This window comes from Oncorhynchus mykiss, chromosome 6 (assembly GCF_057628025.1).
Source record: "Oncorhynchus mykiss isolate SJ-2025 chromosome 6, ASM5762802v1, whole genome shotgun sequence".
Lineage (NCBI taxonomy): Eukaryota > Metazoa > Chordata > Actinopteri > Salmoniformes > Salmonidae > Oncorhynchus > Oncorhynchus mykiss.
The window spans coordinates 68,116,730-68,140,180 of record NC_143027.1 but is presented as its reverse complement, the minus strand read 5'-3'; the positions used below and the strand labels follow the sequence as shown (position 1 = coordinate 68,140,180).

Genomic DNA, 23,451 nt, shown 5'->3' with positions numbered 1-23,451 from the left:
TTCATTCTGAGGTCTCTGAGCTGCATCCCAATTTCATTTCAATATTTCATGTTGCAGATGCTGTTTATACCTCACTCACTCATTATACCCTATCTAAGGAAGTCATTCAGTTCAGTAAGGTTGAATTGTAGGGTGGAGGGCAAATCAATGTCTCCACTGCTGCACACTAGCATAGACAGATCTGTTCTATTTTTGGTATTGATGGTAACTGTTCAACATAATGATTCGCAACTCCTCTATTGCATTGCATTCAATGTCAAAACTGTTTTCAACTTTAGGCGATCATAATCATAATGGCCAGTCAAAAGGCCACGTGTATATTGTGGTACATATACATTCAGACAGTGTTAGTCGTATGCCAGAATTGAAGGAAGCCTTTTTCCGTTCAAATTGATTTTCATATTGAGCCAGTGCTATTGATTTGGCTAGGAGCCACAGTATTATCCAAGGTGTCTGTCCCAGTGGACTTCATTTCTATTTAGATCATCTGCAGTGATGGCTGTAATTAAGCCGGTTTATTCTTGTTGTTTTTGCATCATGTATCTGGGGGATTGCGTCTGCGCCGGTGTCAACACTGTTCTTGATGGACACCTGGACAGCCCGGGCTTCTTCCTCGCTAGCAGAATGATGAATTTACTTACCATCCTATCCATCAACACACACTATAGTCTAGGGAAGTACAAAAATGTATTAAAAAAAATACAAAATAGAAACTGTCACAGACAAGAATCAAAAAATGAAACAGTTGGAGAGAATATTGCTTTCTGTAGACCGACTGCACCTGCTCAGAACAAATCTTGTAATAATGATATTAGCGCTGCTGTTGTGAATGCCAGGCTGGCTGTGATAGGACAGGCCTGCTTGGGGAGATAATAAACAGCATGGCTAATGCCCTGGAAAGTGTCAGGCCTGCGACTCCTCTGGTGAAATTGGTCTCTTGTTCTCATGGTTTTCGTTGCTCTTTTCGCTCACAACGTTAGTGGGCTTTGATGGATGAGGTCTTGTTTCAGACTTCAGTGCTTCGTAAAGGAGAATTAAGATTTAATGGCTCGAGTCATGTTCTGGCTCTGTAAATATAGGTTATTACGGGGACCTATTCTCCTCAGATTGAGTTATGTCTGCTAGAGACAGAGGAGAGCGCTGTGTTGTGATGAGGGTGTATTTGTCGGGCTAATTTGGGTGCTCGCTCGGCTCTAGAAGAAAAACCTAAGTGCCAATCTGTTCCACCTGATTTATTATCACTTGTTCTTCACTGCTTCAGCATCTTGAACACACATCCACCAGACCTGTGATCAACTTCTCCATCACTTCACATGATTAGTGGTTTAAAAAACGCTGAGTGATACCCTTGAAAGTACCTATTAGCTGTAAATTGCTATTCATTCTGATGTTTTCCTGGATTAACTTTCATGGCAAGACAGCCAGGCCATAGAGTTTAGGTGCTCTTTGATGGAACGCTAGCCAGTCTACCTTTTACTTTTCTGTTAGACGTCTTTTGTTAAAGTATTGTAGAAAACTTCCTTGGGTATCCTTGAGCCAGGTTTCCTTCAACCAAGTTTCTAAATGGCTGAGTTAGCAGTCTCAGCGGTAGCAGCAGCGGCAGCAGCAGCAGTGCCCTCTACAATCAAAGCACAGTGATCCTGCCCTGGCTGTCTGCCTCCCCTCATCCACTGGCATGTGAGAGAGACTCTCCTAGGTCTTGTACTGTGTCCTCGACCAACACATCACACTCCACATGCGCTCTGCTCTTAAGTGTGATGATTTGGCTCCATTAATCATCCCAGTCAGAGGGTTTCTATAATGTATGATGTGTCCTATTACGGAGGGGAAGTGCCTGCTGGTGGCTTCCAGGGGGACAGGCAGGGGGAGACAGAGGGGAGTGCTGGGCCAGGCAGGTTATTGATCACAGAGCCCCTCTAGCCTGTCACTCCTCTAGCAGTGCTAAGGAGAGATGGAGGATGTGATTAGATAAAACAGGGGTTAGAGGAGCATCCGCATCAGGCAGGCAGCAAGGCAGGCGAGCCGAGCCCAGAACCCTGTTAATCAGTGACCTCTACACCAGATCCCGAAGTTCATCTCTAGCCACGCTCCCACTTGGCCCTTCCCCTCGCCACTGCATCCTTCTCCTCCGGGTGACTCATTTTGCTCATGGAGGAGAGAGTGGGAGGTGTGGAGGGTGAGTGAGGTTTGGGGTGGGTGGGCGACGGGGGTGGGCAGTGGCCTCACAGCTGCGCTAGCTGGCACCGGTTCCTCAAACATCAGCGTCGCAGCCAGAAGCCTGCTTGGCACAAACACTCGCCAGTAACACTTAAACAAATTGCAATTGCAATAGCTGGGCTGTCTTACATTGTTGATATTTGACATTCCAAGACACTTTTTCTCCCCCATATTCCTTTTTGGAGGCTTTCTTCATGTAGATGACTGTATTTTATGAGCGAGCCCACATTGTTTTCTAATCTTTGTGTTTGTGTGTTGAGCACCTATGGATCTTCTACAGAAGCTTCTCTTTGACACCCTGTTCTTTCTTTCAAACTGGAACATTCTTAAAGGTTTCTACATGATCCACTGAAAGGTTTCTACATGATCCACTGAAAGGTTTCTACATTACCCACTGAAAGGTTTCTACATTACCCACTGACAGGTTTCTACATTACCCACTGAAAGGTTTGGATTTCTATACAGTGTAGTAGCACACATCTTATACACATCTAATATATTAATACATTTTATATATATACCCCCACAACATGATGCTGCCACCCCTGTGCTTCACGGTTGGGATGGTGTTCTTCGGCTTGCAAGCCTCCCCCTTTTTCCTCCAAACATAACGATGGTCATTATGGCCAAACAGTTCTAATTTTGTTTCATCAGACCAGAGGACATTTCTCCAAAAAATACAATCTTTGTCCCAATGTGCAGTTGCAAACAGTAGTCTGGCTTCAATGTGGCGGTTTTGGAGCAGTGGCTTCTTCCTGGTTGAGCGGCCTTTCAGGATATGTTGATATAGGACTCACTTTACTGTGGATATACAGTGCCTTGCGAAAGTATTCGGCCCCCTTGAACTTTGTGACCTTTTGCCACATTTCAGGCTTCAAACATAAAGATATAAAACTGTATTTTTTTGTGAAGAATCAACAACAAGTGGGACTCAATCATGAAGTGGAACGACATTTATTGGATATTTCAAACTTTTTTAACAAATCAAAAACTGAAAAATTGGGCGTGCAAAATTATTCAGCCCCTTTACTTTCAGTGCAGCAAACTCTCTCCAGAAGTTCAGTGAGGATCTCTGAATGATCCAATGTTGACCTAAATGACTAATGATGATAAATACAATCCACCTGTGTGTAATCAAGTCTCCGTATAAATGCACCTGCACTGTGATAGTCTCAGAGGTCCGTTAAAAGCGCAGAGAGCATCATGAAGAACAAGGAACACACCAGGCAGGTCCGAGATACTGTTGTGAAGAAGTTTAAAGCCGGATTTGGATACAAAAAGATTTCCCAAGCTTTAAACATCCCAAGGAGCACTGTGCAAGCGATAATATTGAAATGGAAGGAGTATCAGACCACTGCAAATCTACCAAGACCTGGCCGTCCCTCTAAACTTTCAGCTCATACAAGGAGAAGACTGATCAGAGATGCAGCCAAGAGGCCCATGATCACTCTGGATGAACTGCAGAGATCTACAGCTGAGGTGGGAGACTCTGTCCATAGGACAACAATCAGTCGTATATTGCACAAATCTGGCCTTTATGGAAGAGTGGCAAGAAGAAAGCCATTTCTTAAAGATATCCATAAAAAGTGTTGTTTAAAGTTTGCCACAAGCCACCTGGGAGACACACCAAACATGTGGAAGAAGGTGCTCTGGTCAGATGAAACCAAAATTGAACTTTTTGGCAACAATGCAAAACGTTATGTTTGGCGTAAAAGCAACACAGCTGAACACACCATCCCCACTGTCAAACATGGTGGTGGCAGCATCATGGTTTGGGCCTGCTTTTCTTCAGCAGGGACAGGGAAGATGGTTAAAATTGATGGGAAGATGGATGGAGCCAAATACAGGACCATTCTGGAAGAAAACCTGATGGAGTCTGCAAAAGACCTGAGACTGGGACGGAGATTTGTCTTCCAACAAGACAATGATCCAAAACATAAAGCAAAATCTACAATGGAATGGTTCAAAAATAAACATATCCAGGTGTTAGAATGGCCAAGTCAAAGTCCAGACCTGAATCCAATCGAGAATCTGTGGAAAGAACTGAAAACTGCTGTTCACAAATGCTCTCCATCCAACCTCACTGAGCTCGAGCTGTTTTGCAAGGAGGAATTGGAAAAAATTTCAGTCTCTCGATGTGCAAAACTGATAGAGACATACCCCAAGCGACTTACAGCTGTAATCGCAGCAAAAGGTGGCGCTACAAAGTATTAACTTAAGGGGGCTGAATAATTTTGCACGCCCAATTTTTCAGTTTTTGATTTGTTAAAAAAGTTTGAAATATCCAATAAATGTCGTTCCACTTCATGATTGTGTCCCACTTGTTGTTGATTCTTCACAAAAAAATACAGTTTTATATCTTTATGTTTGAAGCCTGAAATGTGGCAAAAGGTCGCAAAGTTCAAGGGGGCCGAATACTTTCGCAAGGCACTGTAGATACTGTTGTACCTGTTCCCTCCAGCATCTTCACAAGGTCCTTTGCTGTTGTTCTGGGATTGATTTGCACTTTTCGCACAGAACGCGTCTCCTTCCTGAGCGGTATGACGGCTGCGTGGTCCCATGGTGGTTATACCTGTGTACTATTGTTTGTACAGATGAACGTGGTTCCTTCAGGCATTTGGAAATTGCTCCCAAGGATGAACCAGACTTGTGGAGGTCTACAATTTTATTTCTGAGGTCTTGGTTGATTTCTTTTGATTTTCCCATAATGTCAAGCAAAGGGGCACTGAGTTTGAAGGTGGCCTTGAAATACATTCACAGGTACACCTCCAATTGACTCAAATGATGTCAATTAGCCTATCAGAAGCTTCTAAAGCCATTACATCATTTTCTGGAATATTCCAAGCTGTTTAAAGGCACAGTCAACTTAGTATATGTAAACTTCTGACCCACTGGAATTGTGATACGGTGAATTATAAGTGAAAAAATCTGTCTGTAAACAATTGTTGGAAAAATGACTTGTGTCATGCACCAAGTAGATGTCCTAAACAACTTGCCAAAACTATAGTTTGTTAACAAGACATTTGTGGAGTGGTTGAAAAACGAGTTTTAATGACTCCAACCTAAGTGTATGTAAACTTCTGACTTCAACTGTATATATACACTGCTCAAAAAAATAAAGGGAACACTTAAACAACACAATGTAACTCCAAGTCAATCACACTTCTGTGAAATCAAACTGTCCACTTAGGAAGCAACACTGATTGACAATAAATTTCACATGCTGTTGTGCAAATGGAATAGACAACAGATGGAAATTATAGGCAATTAGCAAGACACCCCCAATAAAGGAGTGGTTCTGCAGGTGGTGACCACAGACCACTTCTCAGTTCCTATGCTTTTTGGCGGTGCTTTCACTCTAGTGGTAGCATGAGACGGAGTCTACAACCCACACAAGTGGCTCAGGTAGTGCAGCTCATCCAGGATGGCACATCAATGCGAGCTGTGGCAAGAAGGTTTGCTGCTGTCTGTCAGCATAGTGTCCAGAGCATGGAGGCGCTACCAGGAGACAGGCCAGTACATCAGGAGACGTGGAGGAGGCCGTAGGAGGGCAACAACCCAGCAGCAGGACCGCTACCTCCGCCTTTGTGCAAGGAGGAGCAGGAGGAGCACTGCCAGAGCCCTGCAAAATTACCTCCAGCAGGCCACAAATGTGCATGTGTCTGCTCAAACGGTCAGAAACAGACTCCATGAGGGTGGTATGAGGGCCCGACGTCCACAGGTGGAGGTTGTGCTTACAGCCCAACACCGTGCAGGCATTGATGCTATGGACTGGCCCGCCCGTTCCCCAGACCTGAATCCAATTGAGCACATCTGGGACATCATGTCTCGCTCCGTCCACCAACGCCACGTTGCACCACAGACTGTCCAGGAGCTGGCGGATGCTTTAGTCCAGGTCTGGGAGGAGATCCCTCGGGAGACCATCCGCCACCTCATCAGGAGCATGCCCAGGCGTTGTAGGGAGGTCATACAGGCACGTGGAGGCCACACACACTACTGAGCCTCATTTTGACTTGTTTAAAGGACATTACATCAAAGTTGGATCAGCCTGTAGTGTGGTTTTCCACTTTAATTTTGAGTGTCACTCCAAATCCAGACCTCCATGGGTTGATAAATTTGATTACCATTGATAATTTTTGTGTGATTTTGTTGTCAGCACATTCAACTATGTAAAGAAAAAAGTATTTAAAAAGAATATTTCATTCATTCGGATTTAGGATGTGTTATTTTAGCAGTGTATATATATATATAGATAGATAGATAGATAGATCTATCTCAAAATAAATGTATCTATATCTCAGTATTGTTATCATACTCTGTATCTGCACATGTTGCTGTGGTAAACACAGGGGTGTGCTGGTAAGTACAGTGACATCAGAATGGGAACATCTCTTTGTTTACCAATGCTGCGCTCTTAGCGCTGTGTGATCATGCGTGGCGGCACGCTAAACAGTTAAATGCCTGTTTACCGTCGGGTTCCTCAGGGATGTTTTCCCCTCGGTTTGGGCTGAACTGCAGCGTTGTTGACTCTGCTCAGGTCCCTGGGCGTGTTACAACGCTTGGCTTGGCCGGGTCGTGCTCCAGAGGTTCAGGTGAGCTGCCTGCCTGGCCGCTAGCTAGCTACCTCTCTCCCTGGCAGGTAGGTAGGTATTTAGGTAGGGCCAGACCTGGAGAGAGAGAGGAAGTTTTCCTGAGAAACAATAACACTCAGCCATCAATTATTCACGGTGGACAGAGAGTGTATGACAAAACACATGCTGGGGATGAATATTTCACTGTGGGCACGAGCATCTCCTCACAGGGGAGAGACAGGGCGACTAAGTGATACCGATGGAGACCAAACCACGCTGAGGCTGAGATGCAGCTCATGAAATGTAAAAAAACAACAACAGGTATAACCTTTTTAGTCAGCCAAGACAGATGTTCTCTCCCTCTGCGGTGGCTCAGGGTATGTAGTTAACCCACAACTAAATGCTCCTTCCTTTGCGAGAGAGCTAACCCAGAAATGTTATATCATTGTGTGTTGCTACTGAAAGAGAAGCAGCGTTGTCAGTTAAACCACCTTACCTGATTTCGGCAGCTTCCTCTCAAGCTCTCTGGAGACTGTGTGCAGATGCAGTACGACTGAGCCCCGCAGCAATACTCAGAGATGTGAATCCTCCAACATGTGCCTCTGTTCACCTGGGCATGCCAGTATGATGTTCTGTTCAGTCAGAGCGTAACAGAATCTCCTGGCTATGCAAGTTTTAAACTCACTAGAAAATCTACTTTTTCCCTAGAGTAAACTCAATGTTGTTCCAGTGCTGCGTCTGGTGCTTGCAATGTTTGAAAGTCTGACAAAAATAATGTACGATGTGGTTAAAGTTGTTTATCATTTCCTTGTAGGAACCTCTTGTTTTTTTCCGCCGGAGTAAAAGTGCTGAGTTTAGTATATTGTGAGGAGCATGATTCATGTGCGTGGTGCGTTGTGTGTTTTATTTGTTTTCCTGATGGCTGCCGGGAAGCGTCTCTCTCAGGAGGAGTGCTGCACACCAAAAGTGTGACACTGATGGAGCAACTCTGTCTAGGAGGATCTCTTCTGGCTTAAGGAATACGTATTCTACATAACATTTTGTACAGATCTGCATTATGATATGGAGCAGTGGTTTATGTCCTAATGTGTGGCATCATATGTGACCTGTATAAGTGTGAAAGTGAATTAGGATATTACCTTGTTATTTCAAGACACAATGAGTTAGAACGATGATTTCTAGACCATGATGTGGTGTCAATGGTTTTTGTCTAAACTTTTCTCTGTGCCTCCACAGGTAAATCAGCAGAGAGGGCTCAATTTCCACCCTATGGGAGAGAGCCTGGCGTGTCTGGCTGCCAGGTAAGTTTGATATCTGCTATTTACTGCTTCGTGTGGCTCCGTTGGTAGAGCATGGCGCTTGTAACCAGGTACCACTAAGAAAATGTATGCACTCACTACTGTAAGTCGCTTTGGATAAGCGCGTCTGCTAAATGACTATAATGTAAATATAGTGTGGTGAACTCTGCTTGTTTAATTTTCCTTGTTTGGGCATTCTCAATACATTGTTAAAACTAATTGGCGTGTCCAGCTCATCAGATAAAATGCCTTTGTTGGTAGTATAATTAGAGTGAAAAGGAACGTTTGCACCGGAGATGGTTTATGAAGCGAACAAGAAAGCTCATGAGAATATTCTGAGGTGTGGAGGCTTAGAGATAATGAGTGAGTGATTACAGTGGAGCTGCCTGGGCTGAGGAGTTTCTCCGTGCCCTGTGATGTCTAGCAGGGTCTAGCAGGGGCAGCCCGAAACCACAGAGAAACACCACTTTCAGCACCTCCATTAAGCCAGGGTCAGTGAGCACAGCCAAGCTCAGCCCAGATCCCCTCTCACAGCCACACAGATGTTCAACACAAAGGGCTGATTGTGTGCACAAGCCACAGCTCTCTCTCGCTCTCTCTCTCTCTCTCTCTCTCTCTCTCTCTCTCTCTCTCTCTCTCTCTCTCTCTCTCTCTCTCTCTCTCTCTCTCTCTCTCTCTCTCAGTCTGACATCAGCAAGTCAATGGGGAGAGCTCTCATATTCTCTCTCTTTCCTCCTCTTTCTCTCCCTCGTTCATTCTTCTCTCTGTTCTCCTCTTTCGCTCTCACTCACTGTTTTTCGGACTCTGCCCACTCTATCTCGAGTATCTCTGTATTTCCTTTCCCTCTGCTCTGGCTGTGAGACCAGTAGGAGAAGTTCCACGGAAAATGGCTTCCATCAGGGTCTGCTTCACCCTCCACTGTTCCCAGTACTGAGTGTTTATATTCCACATTATGGTCAATGATATTGGGATTAGGGGTTTGTGAGTCTGGACTTTAAGATTAGGTTTAGGGCTACGTCTGAAAGATGTCTTTAAAAGATAGAGCCCACCTCTTTGGGCTTAACCCAAAGATCAAGGGAGCCTCTGACCTCATCGACCCACTTGTTAACCCACTCGTTTAACCCCAAGCTAGTCATGTGTCAGAGTAGTACCCTTCACCTCTCTATTCCCTCACTGTACACACTGTACACATTACTACTAACAACTATGTGGTCATACAGAGGTCTGCGCTTCCAGTCAGACAGAGTGAAAATATAGCTGATGTAAGTTGAAAGCTCATTTAGTCATTCATAAAAGAGCTTTTGGAGATGGAATGCCAGTTCAGACATTTTGTGTGGGAACTGGGGAATTGATGCAGGCCTGCAGCTGCTGAGATCTGAGGCTGGCAGAGATTCAGTTTGTCTGGTCCTAGAAAAAAAACAGGAAGACCAAAAAAGTAATTCCATTCTTTAGAGAATATTGTGTAACCCTTCTAGTGATTATCGACAGGGCTCCACCGCCGAATCAAGCATGAGCAAAGCATCTCAGGTGCAAAGATTATCAGTTATTGTTTCTTTTAATGAGCAGCCTGAATGTTCACAACCTCCAAATCCTGGAGATTTCATAATCCATCCACACTAACCTAATAAAAGGTAACATTGTATTTTCTTCTCGGAGGACCAAGAATGGAAATTCGAAACAAACAATCAATCAATCTATCAAGAGGTTGTTTTTTGGAAACTACTGTAATAGCGCCAGATATCTGCCAAACAGACCATCAGTTGTGGGCTTGTCAAGTCTAAGCAAATTGCCTTGCTCAGCAACGGATTATTGCATCATTTGAACGTGATGAAGAACTCCCCATGTCTTATTGGATTAGATATTCAGAGTGTTGTAGCCAGCTGTGGCCCCTTATTCCACTGTTCCTTTTTTACACAGAACATGTCAGTCTCACCATAATCAACCCGTGTTTTAAACCTTCTGGTGTCATCTTTTTGGACAGTTGTTATCTGCACACCAGTAAAAGAAAAAGATCCCAATGTATCCACTTATTGTCTTTGTGGTATGGTAAGGTGTTATTCTGCCTTCATCATAATAGCAGGAAATCTGATTTAATTGAAGGCCTTCAGCATATCATCATCTCTTTCTCTCTCTCTCTCTCTCTCTCTCTCTCTCTCTCATTGGGAGTGCGGGCATACTGTTCTGTGTGTTCCCATATTGAGTTGGGCCTATGTCCCCAGCGGGATGAGGTAATGAACAGGGCTGGGGTGTGGGGGGAGAAAGAGGGAGAACAGGGAAGAGAGAGTGGGAGAGAGAGGTGTTGCCGTGGCGGCAGCACTCTGTTCCACAGGTAGCTCCTGTGTGCCTCCTGCGAGACGGATTACCCTGATTAAAGTGACAGGATGCAGTTGACAGACGGCTCCCATTATCTCCTCAAATCTGCGTGACATTTCACAGTGGAGATGATCATTGAGATGTGAAGAGGCTTGGGCAGAAAGCCCTGTGATTCAGGAAATTCTTGACATAATAAAGCCTTGTGTCGGGTATTGGGCATTAGCAACATGATTGACTACAACGTCATTTGATGCAAGTGTGTTATTGGAGTACTAGGGGAGGACATTTTCTCCTTCTCCTTAGACAGTCACACACTGACTACAGAACAGAACAAGCCTTGGCTGTTAAACTCAATTTCACTCAATTCTCTGTCTGTTTTCTTCTTCGTCTCAATTGTCTCTTTTTTTTCTCTCCAGAATATCAAAGATTATGGGTTTAGTTTCATGAAAGCATAACAACATTTTCTGTCATCTTTAAATAGCATTCTGAGGATGTGAAGATATATGTAATCAACAACCAATAAACCCTGGCCTCGCTGAAGTTTCCTATGCTTTACTATGTGTACTGTAGATTACATGGTAATTGATATTTCATCTGACCTCTTGTGGCTCTTGAATGGTTTTTGTTCCATGCAGTAGTTTCTATAAAAGAAACACCAGCTAATATAGCTGGAAGGATTCAATATCATTGAACAAAGGCAGCAGAAGTGAGTCTGGTCTGGTCTGTTGTGCCATGTCAATGTCAATGCAGTGGCCTCTGTGACAGGTTGTCAGTTTGCAGAGCCTGCTTCTCCCCTCATTTCTACTGCAGTAAAGCAGTGGCAAACTTGATTTTCACAGGACTTGATGGCCTTCATTCCAATCTGTTAAAATCAGAATCTATGGTATTTTTAGAGTACCACCTCACTGCCATTTTGGTGTTATTGTGAGGGGTTATTTGGGGAAATATTTTGTATTGATAGTAGGTGAAATACCCAGGCAATCCAGATAATAATAATGATGAACATTTTTGTGGAAATTGACCAAGGTCAAAACCTTCCCTCTGACCTACAGTTGAAGTCGGAAGTTTACATACACCTTAGCCAAATACATTTAAACTCAGTTTTTCACAATTCCTGACATTTATTCCTTGTAAAAATGTCCTGTTTTAGGTCAGTTAGGATCACCACATTATTTTAAAAATGTGAAATGTCTGAATAATAGTAGAGAGAATTATTTATTTCAGCTTTTATTTCTTTCATCACATTCCCAGTGGGTCAGAAGTTTACATACACCCAATTAGTATTTGGTAGTGTTGCCTTTAAATTGTTTAACTTGTGTCAAACGTTTCAAGTAGCCTTCCACAAGCTTCCCACAATAAGTTGGGTGAATTTTGGCCCATTCCTCCTGACAGAGTATGTGTAACTGAGTCAGGTTTGTAGGCCTCCTTGCTCGCATTATCTTTTTCAGTTCTGCCCAAATATTTTCAATAGGATTGAGGTCAGGGCTTTGTGATGGCCACTCCAACACCTTGACTTTGTTGTCCTTAAGCCATTTGGCCATTACATAATTTTCTAGAATTTTCCAAGTTGTTTAAAGTTACTGTCAACTTAGTGTATGTAAACTTCTGACCCACTGGAATTGTGATACAGTGAAATTATCTGTCTGTTAATGTTGGAAAAATTACTTGTGCCATGCACCAAGTAGATGTCCTAACCAACTTGCCAGAACTATAGTTTGTTAACAAGAAATTTGTGGAGTGGTTGAAAAACGAGTTTTAATGACTCCAACCTAAGTGTATGTAAACTTCCGACTTCAACTGTATGTTAGTTTAATGTCATTGGTTACCGTGTCAATCCACAGCCCTCTCAGTCAATGAAATGTATTTTTAAAGCCCTTCTTACATCAGCTGATGTCACAAAGTGCTGTACAGAAACCCAGCCTAAAACCCCAAACAGCAAGCAATGCAGGTGTAAAAGCACGGTGGCTAGGAACTACTGTAGTGTTTCCTGGAAGCACATGAGGGCTCCAGTCTCCAGAGCAGCTCTCTCCTCTGAGGTATCCTCACTCACCTCAACCCTCCCTCCTTCTCCACTTACGGTCCGCAGCAAATTAGACTAATTGGTCAACGTCCTTAATTGGCCTGTTTGCTGGGGACACAACGGTCACTGGAGTGGAGTGGATACTGGCGGAGCCTGGAGGCTGCTGGAACCTTCCAGAGGCTGCCTCAACTCAGTCACATGACACAGTAAACAGGAGAGGAGGGTGCTGAGGACTCAGGACTCCAGCCCACTAATCTGGGCCTGTCAGATCAGAGGCAGGTTTTGGGACAGCTCTGTGTCATCTCGGCTCTCCTCCACTAATTGGATACGTGTGCCTGAGATCAGACACAGGTCCAGCAGGCTGGTGGCCTGGTGACTCCCAGGTCTCTTGGACGGACGTTTTGTCCAGTTAAGCCGGCGTGGTTTTCGGGGGAGCCCACAGATCCTGGGATCAGACTGATGGTTTAATGAGCCTTGAGCTGCCCTCCTCTCACCCCCTACCCCTGCACCTCCTCTCACCCCCCTGCACCTCCCTGAGCCCTCTCCCTTCAAAGAGCTGCTCCTGCAAGTCATGACATGTCCCTGGTTGTGTCTGAAGATGCCCTCAGGCCGTGATCGCTGCTGATCAATATCGTTCCACTGCAGGCTGGAGGAGAGGGAAATCACTAGGTCAGACTGATTGGATGGATTTCTCCTTGTAGTTCAGTGGAGCTGCTAACAGTGGTGCACACAGGAGTACAAAAATGACTGTGTGTATAAAAAAGAGAAACTGAAATGTGTATTAGATTTCTTATGCTGATGCTCCATAACATAGCACCATTTACCAGCATTATAGAACAGTACCATTTTTTTCAGAATGTTTTCAAACGAACATTATACCTTTTGTCAGCTCCACAGGAAGCATTCATTAACACATATCTATGACATTTTGAAAAATAAATATTTTACTGCTAAGTGGACATGCATTAATTGAGGTGTCTGCGCTCATCTGCTGCTGTGAAAATAGTTATTTACTGTCTTTACCGTTAAAGAGATGTATTTTGTCTGAGGGCAGGTTGTTAGTGAATTATGGTAGCATAACACACAGTGGCCCCTTATTCCCACTGGAGCACATCTCCATAAAGCTGTTCAATGGATTGATTCATGGTATTTAATAGATCATTAGGGGAATGGCAGATTCATGGCCAAGTGTTTCACTGATAATATATGACAGTACATAAGATCAACCCCTGACTGCATGAGTAACCCCCCCCCCCCCCCCCCTCTCTCACACTCCCACTCTCACACACACACACACACACACTAGTTTCACACTGCTGTTCTCCACTTATCTGTTGTTTCTCTGTTGTCTCCTCCAGTCCAATCTGCGGCCGGACATTGGTCTGGTAAGTCCTGGGCCTGTGACCACATCGGGGAAAACGGCCCCTCCCTTCTACCCTCCCTTCACCGGGGCCAACCCCAGAAGACGCCCCCTACCGGAACCTACTCCCATTGGTCAGTGCCAATTAACCCATACCTATAGAGATACAGAGCAGGGCAAGTTATCAAGTCCCTGACAATGGCATTTTAGTCTAGTATCGTGTTTAGAGCAGTATGTGCTGATCTGTTTTCACTAACTCCATGAACAAGCCTGCAGGAGTCCCTGTGTTTTTAATGGATTAATGACTTTTGCTTAGCCATTTAAACTCCTATTTTAACACTAATAATGATTATCCTGGTGATTTCAATAGATTGCACAACACGCACAAATTGTTTTGCATTTTACATGACAAATTGTTTTTGATTTGACTTGATTGTGTGCAAGAAAGAATGTTTAGGCCAGGGTTGGCATCCTCATCGTTCCCCTCTTTATGCCAGTGCGTGAATGAGTGTTGTGTTGTTTACATCCCACAAAGGCCCATTCTATTGCCTCAATCCTGTTTTATCTTTTCACAGATCCTCTACAAACAAAGAAAGTTCGCAAGGTCCCTCCTGGTCTGCCTTCATCTGTGAGTGGAAGATCATTTCATCTGCCTGCCATGCCTCTCATATATAAATAGATCTCTCAGTGAGCTTAACCAAACACACACACACAAACAAACAAACACACACACACACACACACACACACACACACACACACACACACACACACACACACACACACACACACACACACACACACACACACACAAAAAGAGCTGTTGACATCAATGTCACACAAACTTTGCTGGGATTTTACTTGTTTTCCTTGACTCTTCAAAGACGTCCTCTGCAGTGGTACCTGGTTGATGTGTAAGGGAGCCCATAGCCCTGCCTTGTTGTTTGTGTGTGTGCGCGTGTGTGTGTGTATACTAGAGAGTGTGTGTATGTGTGTGTACATTGGGGTGATTGATTTTGGGGTCTGTCCTGTCACAGCGTGGTCTCCTCAGCTCCTCTCCTGGGACGCAGGGCTATGCGGGGCGCGGGGTACAGAGCTGTCGGAGCGGATCCCCGGCGCTGCTCTTTTGATGTTTAATTAGTCATTATGTAGCCAAACAGGAGGACAGACAGCGATTAATAGTGCAGAATCAGAGACATTTCCATGGGTAATAATCCCGGTGGAGCAGAAGACATTAGAATGCAGAGGAAGTGTGGAGCTCAGCTTGCCTCCGCCTGGGCCGGGCCTCATTAATATGCATAAATCACTAAGTCAGATGTTCATTGTGAAAATCCTGGTGGATTCTCAAAGCGGGCGATTAAGCCTTAACTTCCCAGCCACTGGTACCAGCCGATGCTTTTAATAACATTTTAAAAAATGGTTTTAGCAGAGATCCCTCTTTACTTTTGTGCTGAAGTCTTCTTCCCCAGAGAACAAGAAGGGGGCTTTGATGAGGGTGGCTCAGAGACTGGATTTGCTTTTGGGAGTTGTGATAATCGCGAGCTCCACCGCTGTTCCTCTGAAATCAGATATGGAACAAGACACAGGACATAAAAGAGAGATGTGTTTTGTCTCTGAATTTGTGTTTGAATACTAGTTTGTCAGGAACAGAGGGAGGAAAGCAGCAGAGTGGGAAACGCACGCTGCCTCTCCCCTCCTGAAGTAGGTGAAGGGGATATGGGGGGATGGTGCCAGGAGACAGGGAGGGAGGCAGAGAAAGATTGGTTGCTTTGCGGGGTACATCTCTTTGTGGTGTAAATGGGCGCAGGGCTTTTATTTGTCTCTGCTTAACACATGGGCGCAGGTGCACTATGTGACTCATAACAGTAGAATCAAAGCAGTACAATCCTGAGTGGAATAAGTAGAGGAGCTAATGCAGCTTCTTCTTCTTCTGTCACTCTGTGTGGAGAAGACGAGGCCTGGATGTTGGAGGAGTTAGTCTCTGATCCCAAGACAGAGCCAAGACTTTAACAGGGAAAAAGGGGCTGTTTTTCTCTTATTTTCTCTGGTTGCAGGGAAAGGTAAAGAGAGAGAGCCTGTGGTATGGGTGGTGTGTGGGGATGGAGGTTGAGTAGGCGGTGATGGAGGGCTGGTCTGGAGGCTTTTAGGAGGTGTTGTATGGGCCTGGTGGGAAGTGTTGGGTGAGGAGGTGGAGGGGACATGAGCTGCCATAGCTTGTCTTGCAACTGATTATAGGTGTCTAGAGGTTATATACTAGCTGGTGGGAGGTGTGTGTGTGTGTGTGTGTGTGCGTGGGCGTGCGTGTCCGTGCGTGTACAAGGGTTATCTGCAGGGACCTAGACTGGTTGTGGGCGGCAGACAGCGGTGGTGGAGTTTAGGGGTGTCGAGGGCACAGGCGCACCTGGAGCAGGGTTGCCAAGGGCAGCTGTGCCGTACTGGGTGAGGAGCCTGCAGTGTACCTGTAATGCAGAAATGCAGCTGGCTGCTGAAAGGCTTTTGCGTGTGTAAGCACCCAGGCTTCACCAGAGGCCTGAAGAGCTGCTTGATTAACAAAGTGAACACAATGCTTCATATCATAATTTCCCCTACTGGGAATTCTCTTTTATTTATTTCAAACTATTTTTTTTCCATCCTCACCTAAAAATGGTTGAGGAGGTTTAGATTTGAAGAGCGGTGTGTTTTTAATGAGCGGCTGATGTGTGTATATATGATGTGTGTATATGTAGGATTTATATTGCAATCATAATATTTATGGGAGCACATCCTCTGTGCATTTAGGTTGTTCCCCTGCAGTATATACCAGGATGTGGAGGCCATCAGGGAGAGCCAGCCAGCTGCTGATTGCAAACATTCACATGTTTATACGCCAATCTCATCTCATATACACACTTTTTCCTTAACCCACTTTTGCAGTTCATTTGACGTACATGCTCCTTTTAGGGGACAGGAGCTACTGTACAGATGTAGGATCTTAATTTGATTACTCATTTGTTACTGAGAGTTTTCCTGCACAGTAGGAAATGAAAACTTGTAGTGTTTAAAGTCAATGTTTAAAAAGTCTAAAGTTTGTAATTTCCACTTTAAAAAGTCAAACATGATTTGCCCTAACGAAAAATGTATCAACCCCTACAAAACAGTTTCATACATTTTATCCACGTAATAATTCACATTTCCTGTTGCTGCAGGATTATTATTGTATTATTCTGGCTCAAAGGAAGATCCTACATATGTAGGTGTGTCACCAACTTTGTCAGCCTGAGAAGCACCATTTCCCTCTGAACAGTAGATCAATAGATAAACTGTGTACATAGTAAAATACAAATAAAGTGAGTAATGTGGCACGAACATGATGTAGTACAGGGATCATCAACTAGATTCAGCCGTTGGTCAGGGGGCCGGAACTGAATTACAAATAATATGTTGACTGCAAGAAGCCCAAACAGATATTTGACTAAAATATAATAATTTCAAAGCATGTTGTATATTGGGGAACCCTCATATAGTGTATATGTGCACTGGAGTCCACTAGTCCCAATTCAAACACATTATTTATTGCTTCTGATATTTATATTAAATGTAGAACATAAATTCAGTACAATGAACACAAACACAAACACAAGCTCCTTAGCCATTGCAGATGATCAGAGGTTGACTCTATCGGTCTTAAGTCTTGTAAGGCTGACTTCATGATACAGTGGGCTGACTGTGGTCATAGCTAGATGTATCACTTTGTAAACTGAGCATCGCTCTGAGTGAAGACATAACGGGTTATCATTGGATGGACAGCATGCTGCGGAGCAGGGTTGCTGACGGGCAGCTGTACGGGCACCTGCGTTAAGGGTCCGTCTGACAGGAGGATAGAGGAGAGAGACGCGCCGCGGCGGCAGCTCTGTGGCTCGTGGGGAAAAGCTGTATCTTGTAGGATATTCATGTGTAGCTAGGAGGGCATTGCTGGTGTGTGTGTAAATAGCCAGGCTTTTTTTATGCGCCCTTGTCACTGGCACAACGGCTTGATGTGACACTTCTTCCATGGCTGTGGTGATGCTAGTCTGGAGGAGGGAAAGAAAGAAAGTGGCGGGAGAGGGAGGAGGTGGGAGGCAGAATCAACTCCCTTCAGGGACTTTTGCTAGCGAGAACCCTGGCTGTGAATGACAAAAAAGATTGTCATTTGCTTTTGACAGATCACTCAGACACCCTCGTTTCTGAGAGACTTTCACTTAGCAGGGAAACAGGGACTAGAAGAGAGGAAGTCTGCTTTGCTCCGGGCTCTGAGACTAAGACCCAGGATTTTGCCTCGCAGTGTTTGGGTGAATGACACACAGAGGTTATCTCCTGTGTGTGTGTGTGTGTGTGTGTGTGTGTGTGTGTGTGTGTGTGTGTGTGTGTGTGTGTGTGTGTGTGTGTGTGTGTGTTTAGCTGAACTCCGAGAGACTACAGCCCCCTTTCATCGATGCAGCTACATGTATTTTGACTAGACAGCCATCTGCAGGCAGAGCAGGATGGTGCAGGAAGCAGAGCTCATTTTGAGTTCTCTTTGAACCAGGGCAGGTCAGGACCTGGCAGAGGGCAGCTCTTGTGAGTAGACGTGCCTTTGGATGAAACGCGTCAGCAAAGCCTTCTGCAAATACAGCCAAACAATCATTGTTTGATGTGGCCCTTTCATGTAGGCACAGTTGTATCGTCTCAAGTGATCTGGATATCCTTGTTGTCTGGCTGTTTCACAGCATCAGATGACTTACCAGACAACAGTCGTTATGTACTGTACCTCAACATTCTTGTATCCATTTTTTTTTTGATTAAGCATTTATTTGAATTTCTCTCTTTTTTAATTCAATAAGGGTTTTAAGAGTATGGTCATTGTGACGTGGTCATGGAATGTGGGTTGACATGGTCCATTTCATTTTCTAAAATCAATTCTAGAATATTAATAGTACTAAACAGAACAGGACTGTCTTTCTGTCTACCTCTGCCTCCTGGCAACAGACCAGCTCCCATCCATCTCTGGGTTGGCATGATGTCCATTATCTCAACACCTATCAGGTCAGCAGGTCAGAGTCAGACCACCAGGGGGCAGTGTGCCAGGCTCTGCTGCTCTGCTCTGACCCCTGTCTGAAGACCCTATGGGGATGAGCTCATTAGATATATGCCCCTCGTTTGCCTGGGATGATCCTGAACAGAGATCCTCACCCCCTCCCTCCCCAGGGCCTTGCCTTGTTGTGTTTATCGGTCTTTGGGTTGCTCAGATTTAACAATGACATGAGAGGCGGAGATAAAGGAGAAGGCCAACAACTCCAGAGGTCCCTGCTGCTTTCATCTACAAGGAGAGAAACAGAGTTAAAAGAACATGAAGCAGAAATGAATGCACACATTAAAGTCATTACTCACATTTCGGCCTGTAGTAAATGATTAATGTAGGGCCTGGCTGCGTGAGTGCACCATGTTAATGCAGACCTTGGTTTTAGACTGCTGCCTGGCAGGCTTGGCACTGTGCTCTGTCAACAATCACTAGTGATTAGGTTAATAGAGTGTGTTAGTTGGAGGTTGTTTAACTCTAAACCACCCCAGAGTGGCCAGTGGGGTATACTACAAAGCAGGATCAATGAGTTAGCCAGCTAACTTGTCTTTTTTGAAAGATATGCTTGAAATGAGTATGGTCTAATTGGCTCAACAACCAAAAACACATATCTAAGTTTATCCTTCTTAATGAACCAGAAAATCAATAGTTATTTCTAGTTGTTTATCAAAGTTAGCTGGCTAACTCATTGATCCTGCTTTGTAGTATACCTTCTGGTGTAAGAGAGCGTCAGCAGTGGAGTGTTTCCTCAGAGTGTGTAAGTCAGAGCCATGTCAGGGCGCATTGATTGGATTGGTCCTTCTTGGGTGCCTGGTTGTGCATTGGACCAGTGAAAGACTAGAGGACACTGGCAAGAACACTGACCTACTGTACTAGGCTGAACTGGATAGAGAGGCTCAGTCTTAATGTCGTGGCTCAGAGATAGCCTCCTTCCATCCAGCAGCTTTATTCATGCGTATTGGATCTCTGTGTTTGTGTAGTACACATTGCCGTTGTCGTGACACCCTTTATATTAATACAATTCATTGGTTCCAGAATCATTTTTGATGACTTAGAACAAACAAAGAGACAAGGAAGGAATTCAATGTGATGTTGCTATGGCGCTAGAGCAGTGTCCTATCACTAAATAACTTTATGAACAGTTGTTTGTCCGGGAGGATTTGGATGACAAAGGGCAGAGTTGATGAAAGGGAGTTGGGTGGAGTGTTATTTGGTGGTTCGTAGGGAATGTGGTTCAGATCATATTTGGATGGAAGAGAGAGAGAGAGGGTCTGTGTTTCAGCCTATATTGAATGAACTCACAGAAGTTTAGGGGTGTACTGAAAAAGATCATATGAGGCATGTCTGTGGACTGGAGATCCATGTTAACTCTGGGGAGGGCAGGGTGTCTGTCTGCCTGTCTCTCTGTGTCTGTTTCTCTGTGTATCTCTGTGTCTCTCTGCATGTCGGTCTGTCTCTCTCTCTCTCTCTGTGTGTGTGTGTGTGTGTGTGTGTGTGTGTGTGTGTGTGTGTGTGTGTGTGTGTGTGTGTGTCTGTGTGTGTGTGTGTGTGTATATATATATATATCCTATGCAGGTCAATCAGTCAGCCAGGCCAGGAGTGGCTCAGCCAGGATTACCATAGCTACATGTACGTATGTCTGGCAGAAGCAGCACTAGAGGAAGTGTATGTTGACTCAGTCACACAGAATGAGTGCTTAATAAATAACCGTAAAGCACCTTTCTGCTTCATACACACATGCAAAGTGTTAGGGAAATATGGTCAGGGGGGAGTTGGAAGAGGAGGAAACGTGTCTGTCGTTAAAGATTCAGCAGTTAGAGATACTCTAACATCTCAAACTGAAGCAGAGCCAGTAGCACTGCACTGTATGCCTGCTCTGGAACAGCCTACAGAGGACAAAATGCCTGTTCTGTGCTGGTTTATGCAGTTGTAAATCATTGGAGTTAAAGTGTAATGAATGTGTAATTAAGTCAAGGCAAAGCTTTGTGTTATAAACTTCTTGTGGGGTTTTGGGCAGATTAAGAACCCCCCTCAGCACCCCCGACCCCCCCGAATAAAAACCAGAGCTTCTTACAGGAAACAATCCCCCCATCCTGTCTTATGACATCATGGCTAAATCCATGCGTGAGATGGAGGTGACCTCAGTGGGTGGATTTGCAGTGGATCTTTTTTAACACCCAAACAAATCCCAGGGGGAAAAGCATGGCCACTGGCTCAAATGTGATTAGAGGGGGGAGTTGTGTGGACAGGTGCATGGCTGGGTGGCTGCCAGTCAGGTAACACTTGGCCCACTTCGACACAGATGCAGACTGGTCCTGTTTCTTGGTGGCTGATGGGTCAGGGCCCGGGCCCAGGTTCAATGTTGATGAAGTGATCGAGGGTGGTGGTCCTGGCTCTGTCTTAAGAAGATTAGTGTTTAGGATGAGAACTGACAGGAAATGAAGTATGACAACATGGGCGTCTTCTCAGTAATACAGCTAATATCTGTTTGTCTGTTAGACAAATGTAAATGATCCCAAAGTGTCCCTGTGTCACAGATCCCTCTGGAACTTTCATTGCGCACACCTGGCCCCTATTCCCACTGATTGTATTTGTATATACAGTGCCTTGCGAAAGTATTCGGCCCCCTTGAACTTTGCGACCTTTTGCCACATTTCAGGCTTCAAACATAAAGATTTACAACTGTATTTTTTTGTGAAGAATCAACAACAAGTGGGACACAATCATGAAGTGGAACGACATTTATTGGATATTTCAAACTTTTTTAATAAATCAAAAACTGAAAAATTGGGCGTGCAAAATTATTCAGCCCCCTTAAGTTAATACTTTGTAGCGCCACCTTTTGCTGCGATTACAGCTGTAAGTCGCTTGGGGTATGTCTCTATCAGTTTTGCACATCAAGAGACTGACATTTTTTCCCATTCCTCCTTGCAAAACAGCTCGAGCTCAGTGAGGTTGGATGGAGAGCATTTGTGAACAGCAGTTTTCAGTTCTTTCCACAGATTCTCGATTGGATTCAGGTCTGGACTTTGACTTGGCCATTCTAACACCTGGATATGTTTATTTTTGAACCATTCCATTGTAGATTTTGCTTTATGTTTTGGATCATTGTCTTGTTGGAAGACAAATCTCCGTCCCAGTCTCAGGTCTTTTGCAGACTCCATCAGGTTTTCTTCCAGAATGGTCCTGTATTTGGCTCCATCCATCTTCCCATCAATTTTAACCATCTTCCCTGTCCCTGCTGAAGAAAAGCAGGCCCAAACCATGATGCTGCCACCACCATGTTTGACAGTGGGGATGGTGTGTTCAGCTGTGTTGCTTTTACGCCAAACATAACGTTTTGCATTGTTGCCAAAAAGTTCAATTTTGGTTTCATCTGACCAGAGCACCTTCTTCCACATGTTTGGTGTGTCTCCCAGGTGGCTTGTGGCAAACTTTAAACGACACTTTTTATGGATATCTTTAAGAAATGGCTTTCTTCTTGCCACTCTTCCATAAAGGCCAGATTTGTGCAATATACGACTGATTGTTGTCCTATGGACAGAGTCTCCCACCTCAGCTGTAGATCTCTGCAGTTCATCCAGAGTGATCATGGGCCTCTTGGCTGCATCTCTGATCAGTCTTCTCCTTGTATGAGCTGAAAGTTTAGAGGGACGGCCAGGTCTTGGTAGATTTGCAGTGGTCTGATACTCCTTCCATTTCAATATTATCGCTTGCACAGTGCTCCTTGGGATGTTTAAAGCTTGGGAAATATTTTTGTATCCAAATCCGGCTTCAAACTTCTTCACAACAGTACCTCGGACCTGCCTGGTGTGTTCCTTGTTCTTCATGATGCTCTCTGCGCTTTTAACGGACCTCTGGTCTCAGTGCAGTATCACAGTGCAGGTGCATTTATACGGAGACTTGATTACACACAGGTGGATTGTATTTATCATCATTAGTCATTTAGGTCAACATTGGATCATTCAGAGATCCTCACTGAACTTCTGGAGAGAGTTTGCTGCCCTGAAAGTAAAGGGGCTGAATAATTTTGCACGCCCAATTTTTCAGTTTTTGATTTGTTAAAAAAGTTTGAAATATCCAATAAATGTCATTCCACTTCATGATTGTGTCCCACTTGTTGTTGATTCTTCACAAAAAAATACAGTTTTATGTCTTTATGTTTGAAGCCTGAAATGTGGCAAAAGGTCGCAAAGTTCAAGGGGGCCGAATACTTTCGCAAGGCACTGTATGTGCCCTTTGTTCACCATGGTGCTGTCCATTATTGTTAACATGTCCGTTGGTGCGTGTGGGTACCTGTGCTGTGTGTTTCGGGCTTTCGAGCCCTTGTGAATTGCGCAGATGATTACGGGTCTCGTCCCGTGTGTTAATCATTGTGCGCGTGTGTATTTATTCGAGGTACTCCTCGCTCTTTTGTTTGGGTCTCAACCCTGTGTTTTGTGTACGTGTTTGTTTGGTCTTCGTCCCCGTGCCTTTACACTGCACGCCGTAATTTGGACTGAATTAAAAACCCTATTACGCATTCCTGCACCTGTCTCCCGACTCTCTTCATGCCAGCGTGACACCCTGTGTCTGCAGCTACATGTTGAATGCTGTGTT

At 44.5% G+C, this 23,451-nt stretch overlaps 1 protein-coding gene and 1 long non-coding RNA gene across 5 annotated transcripts in view; one reads left to right on the top strand and one right to left on the bottom strand.

The window, feature by feature from the left end:
- Positions 1–23,451, top strand: part of LOC110526419 (transcription factor 12) — a 99,077-nt gene that overhangs the window by 48,679 nt on the left and 26,947 nt on the right. For all 4 annotated transcript variants that reach the window (XM_090238679.1, XM_036980812.2, XM_090238680.1 and 1 more), the window contains exons 6-8: positions 8,025–8,089; positions 13,778–13,913; positions 14,355–14,407. In XM_090238679.1, the coding sequence (XP_090094805.1) occupies positions 8,025–8,089; positions 13,778–13,913; positions 14,355–14,407 (254 nt within the window). The remainder of the gene's footprint in view (positions 1–8,024; positions 8,090–13,777; positions 13,914–14,354; positions 14,408–23,451) is intronic.
- Positions 17,333–19,831, bottom strand: LOC149983056 (uncharacterized). The gene is made up of 2 exons (XR_016496826.1): positions 19,717–19,831; positions 17,333–19,092 (listed from the first exon to the last, which is right to left on the bottom strand). It is a non-coding gene; the product is annotated as an uncharacterized LOC149983056 (long non-coding RNA).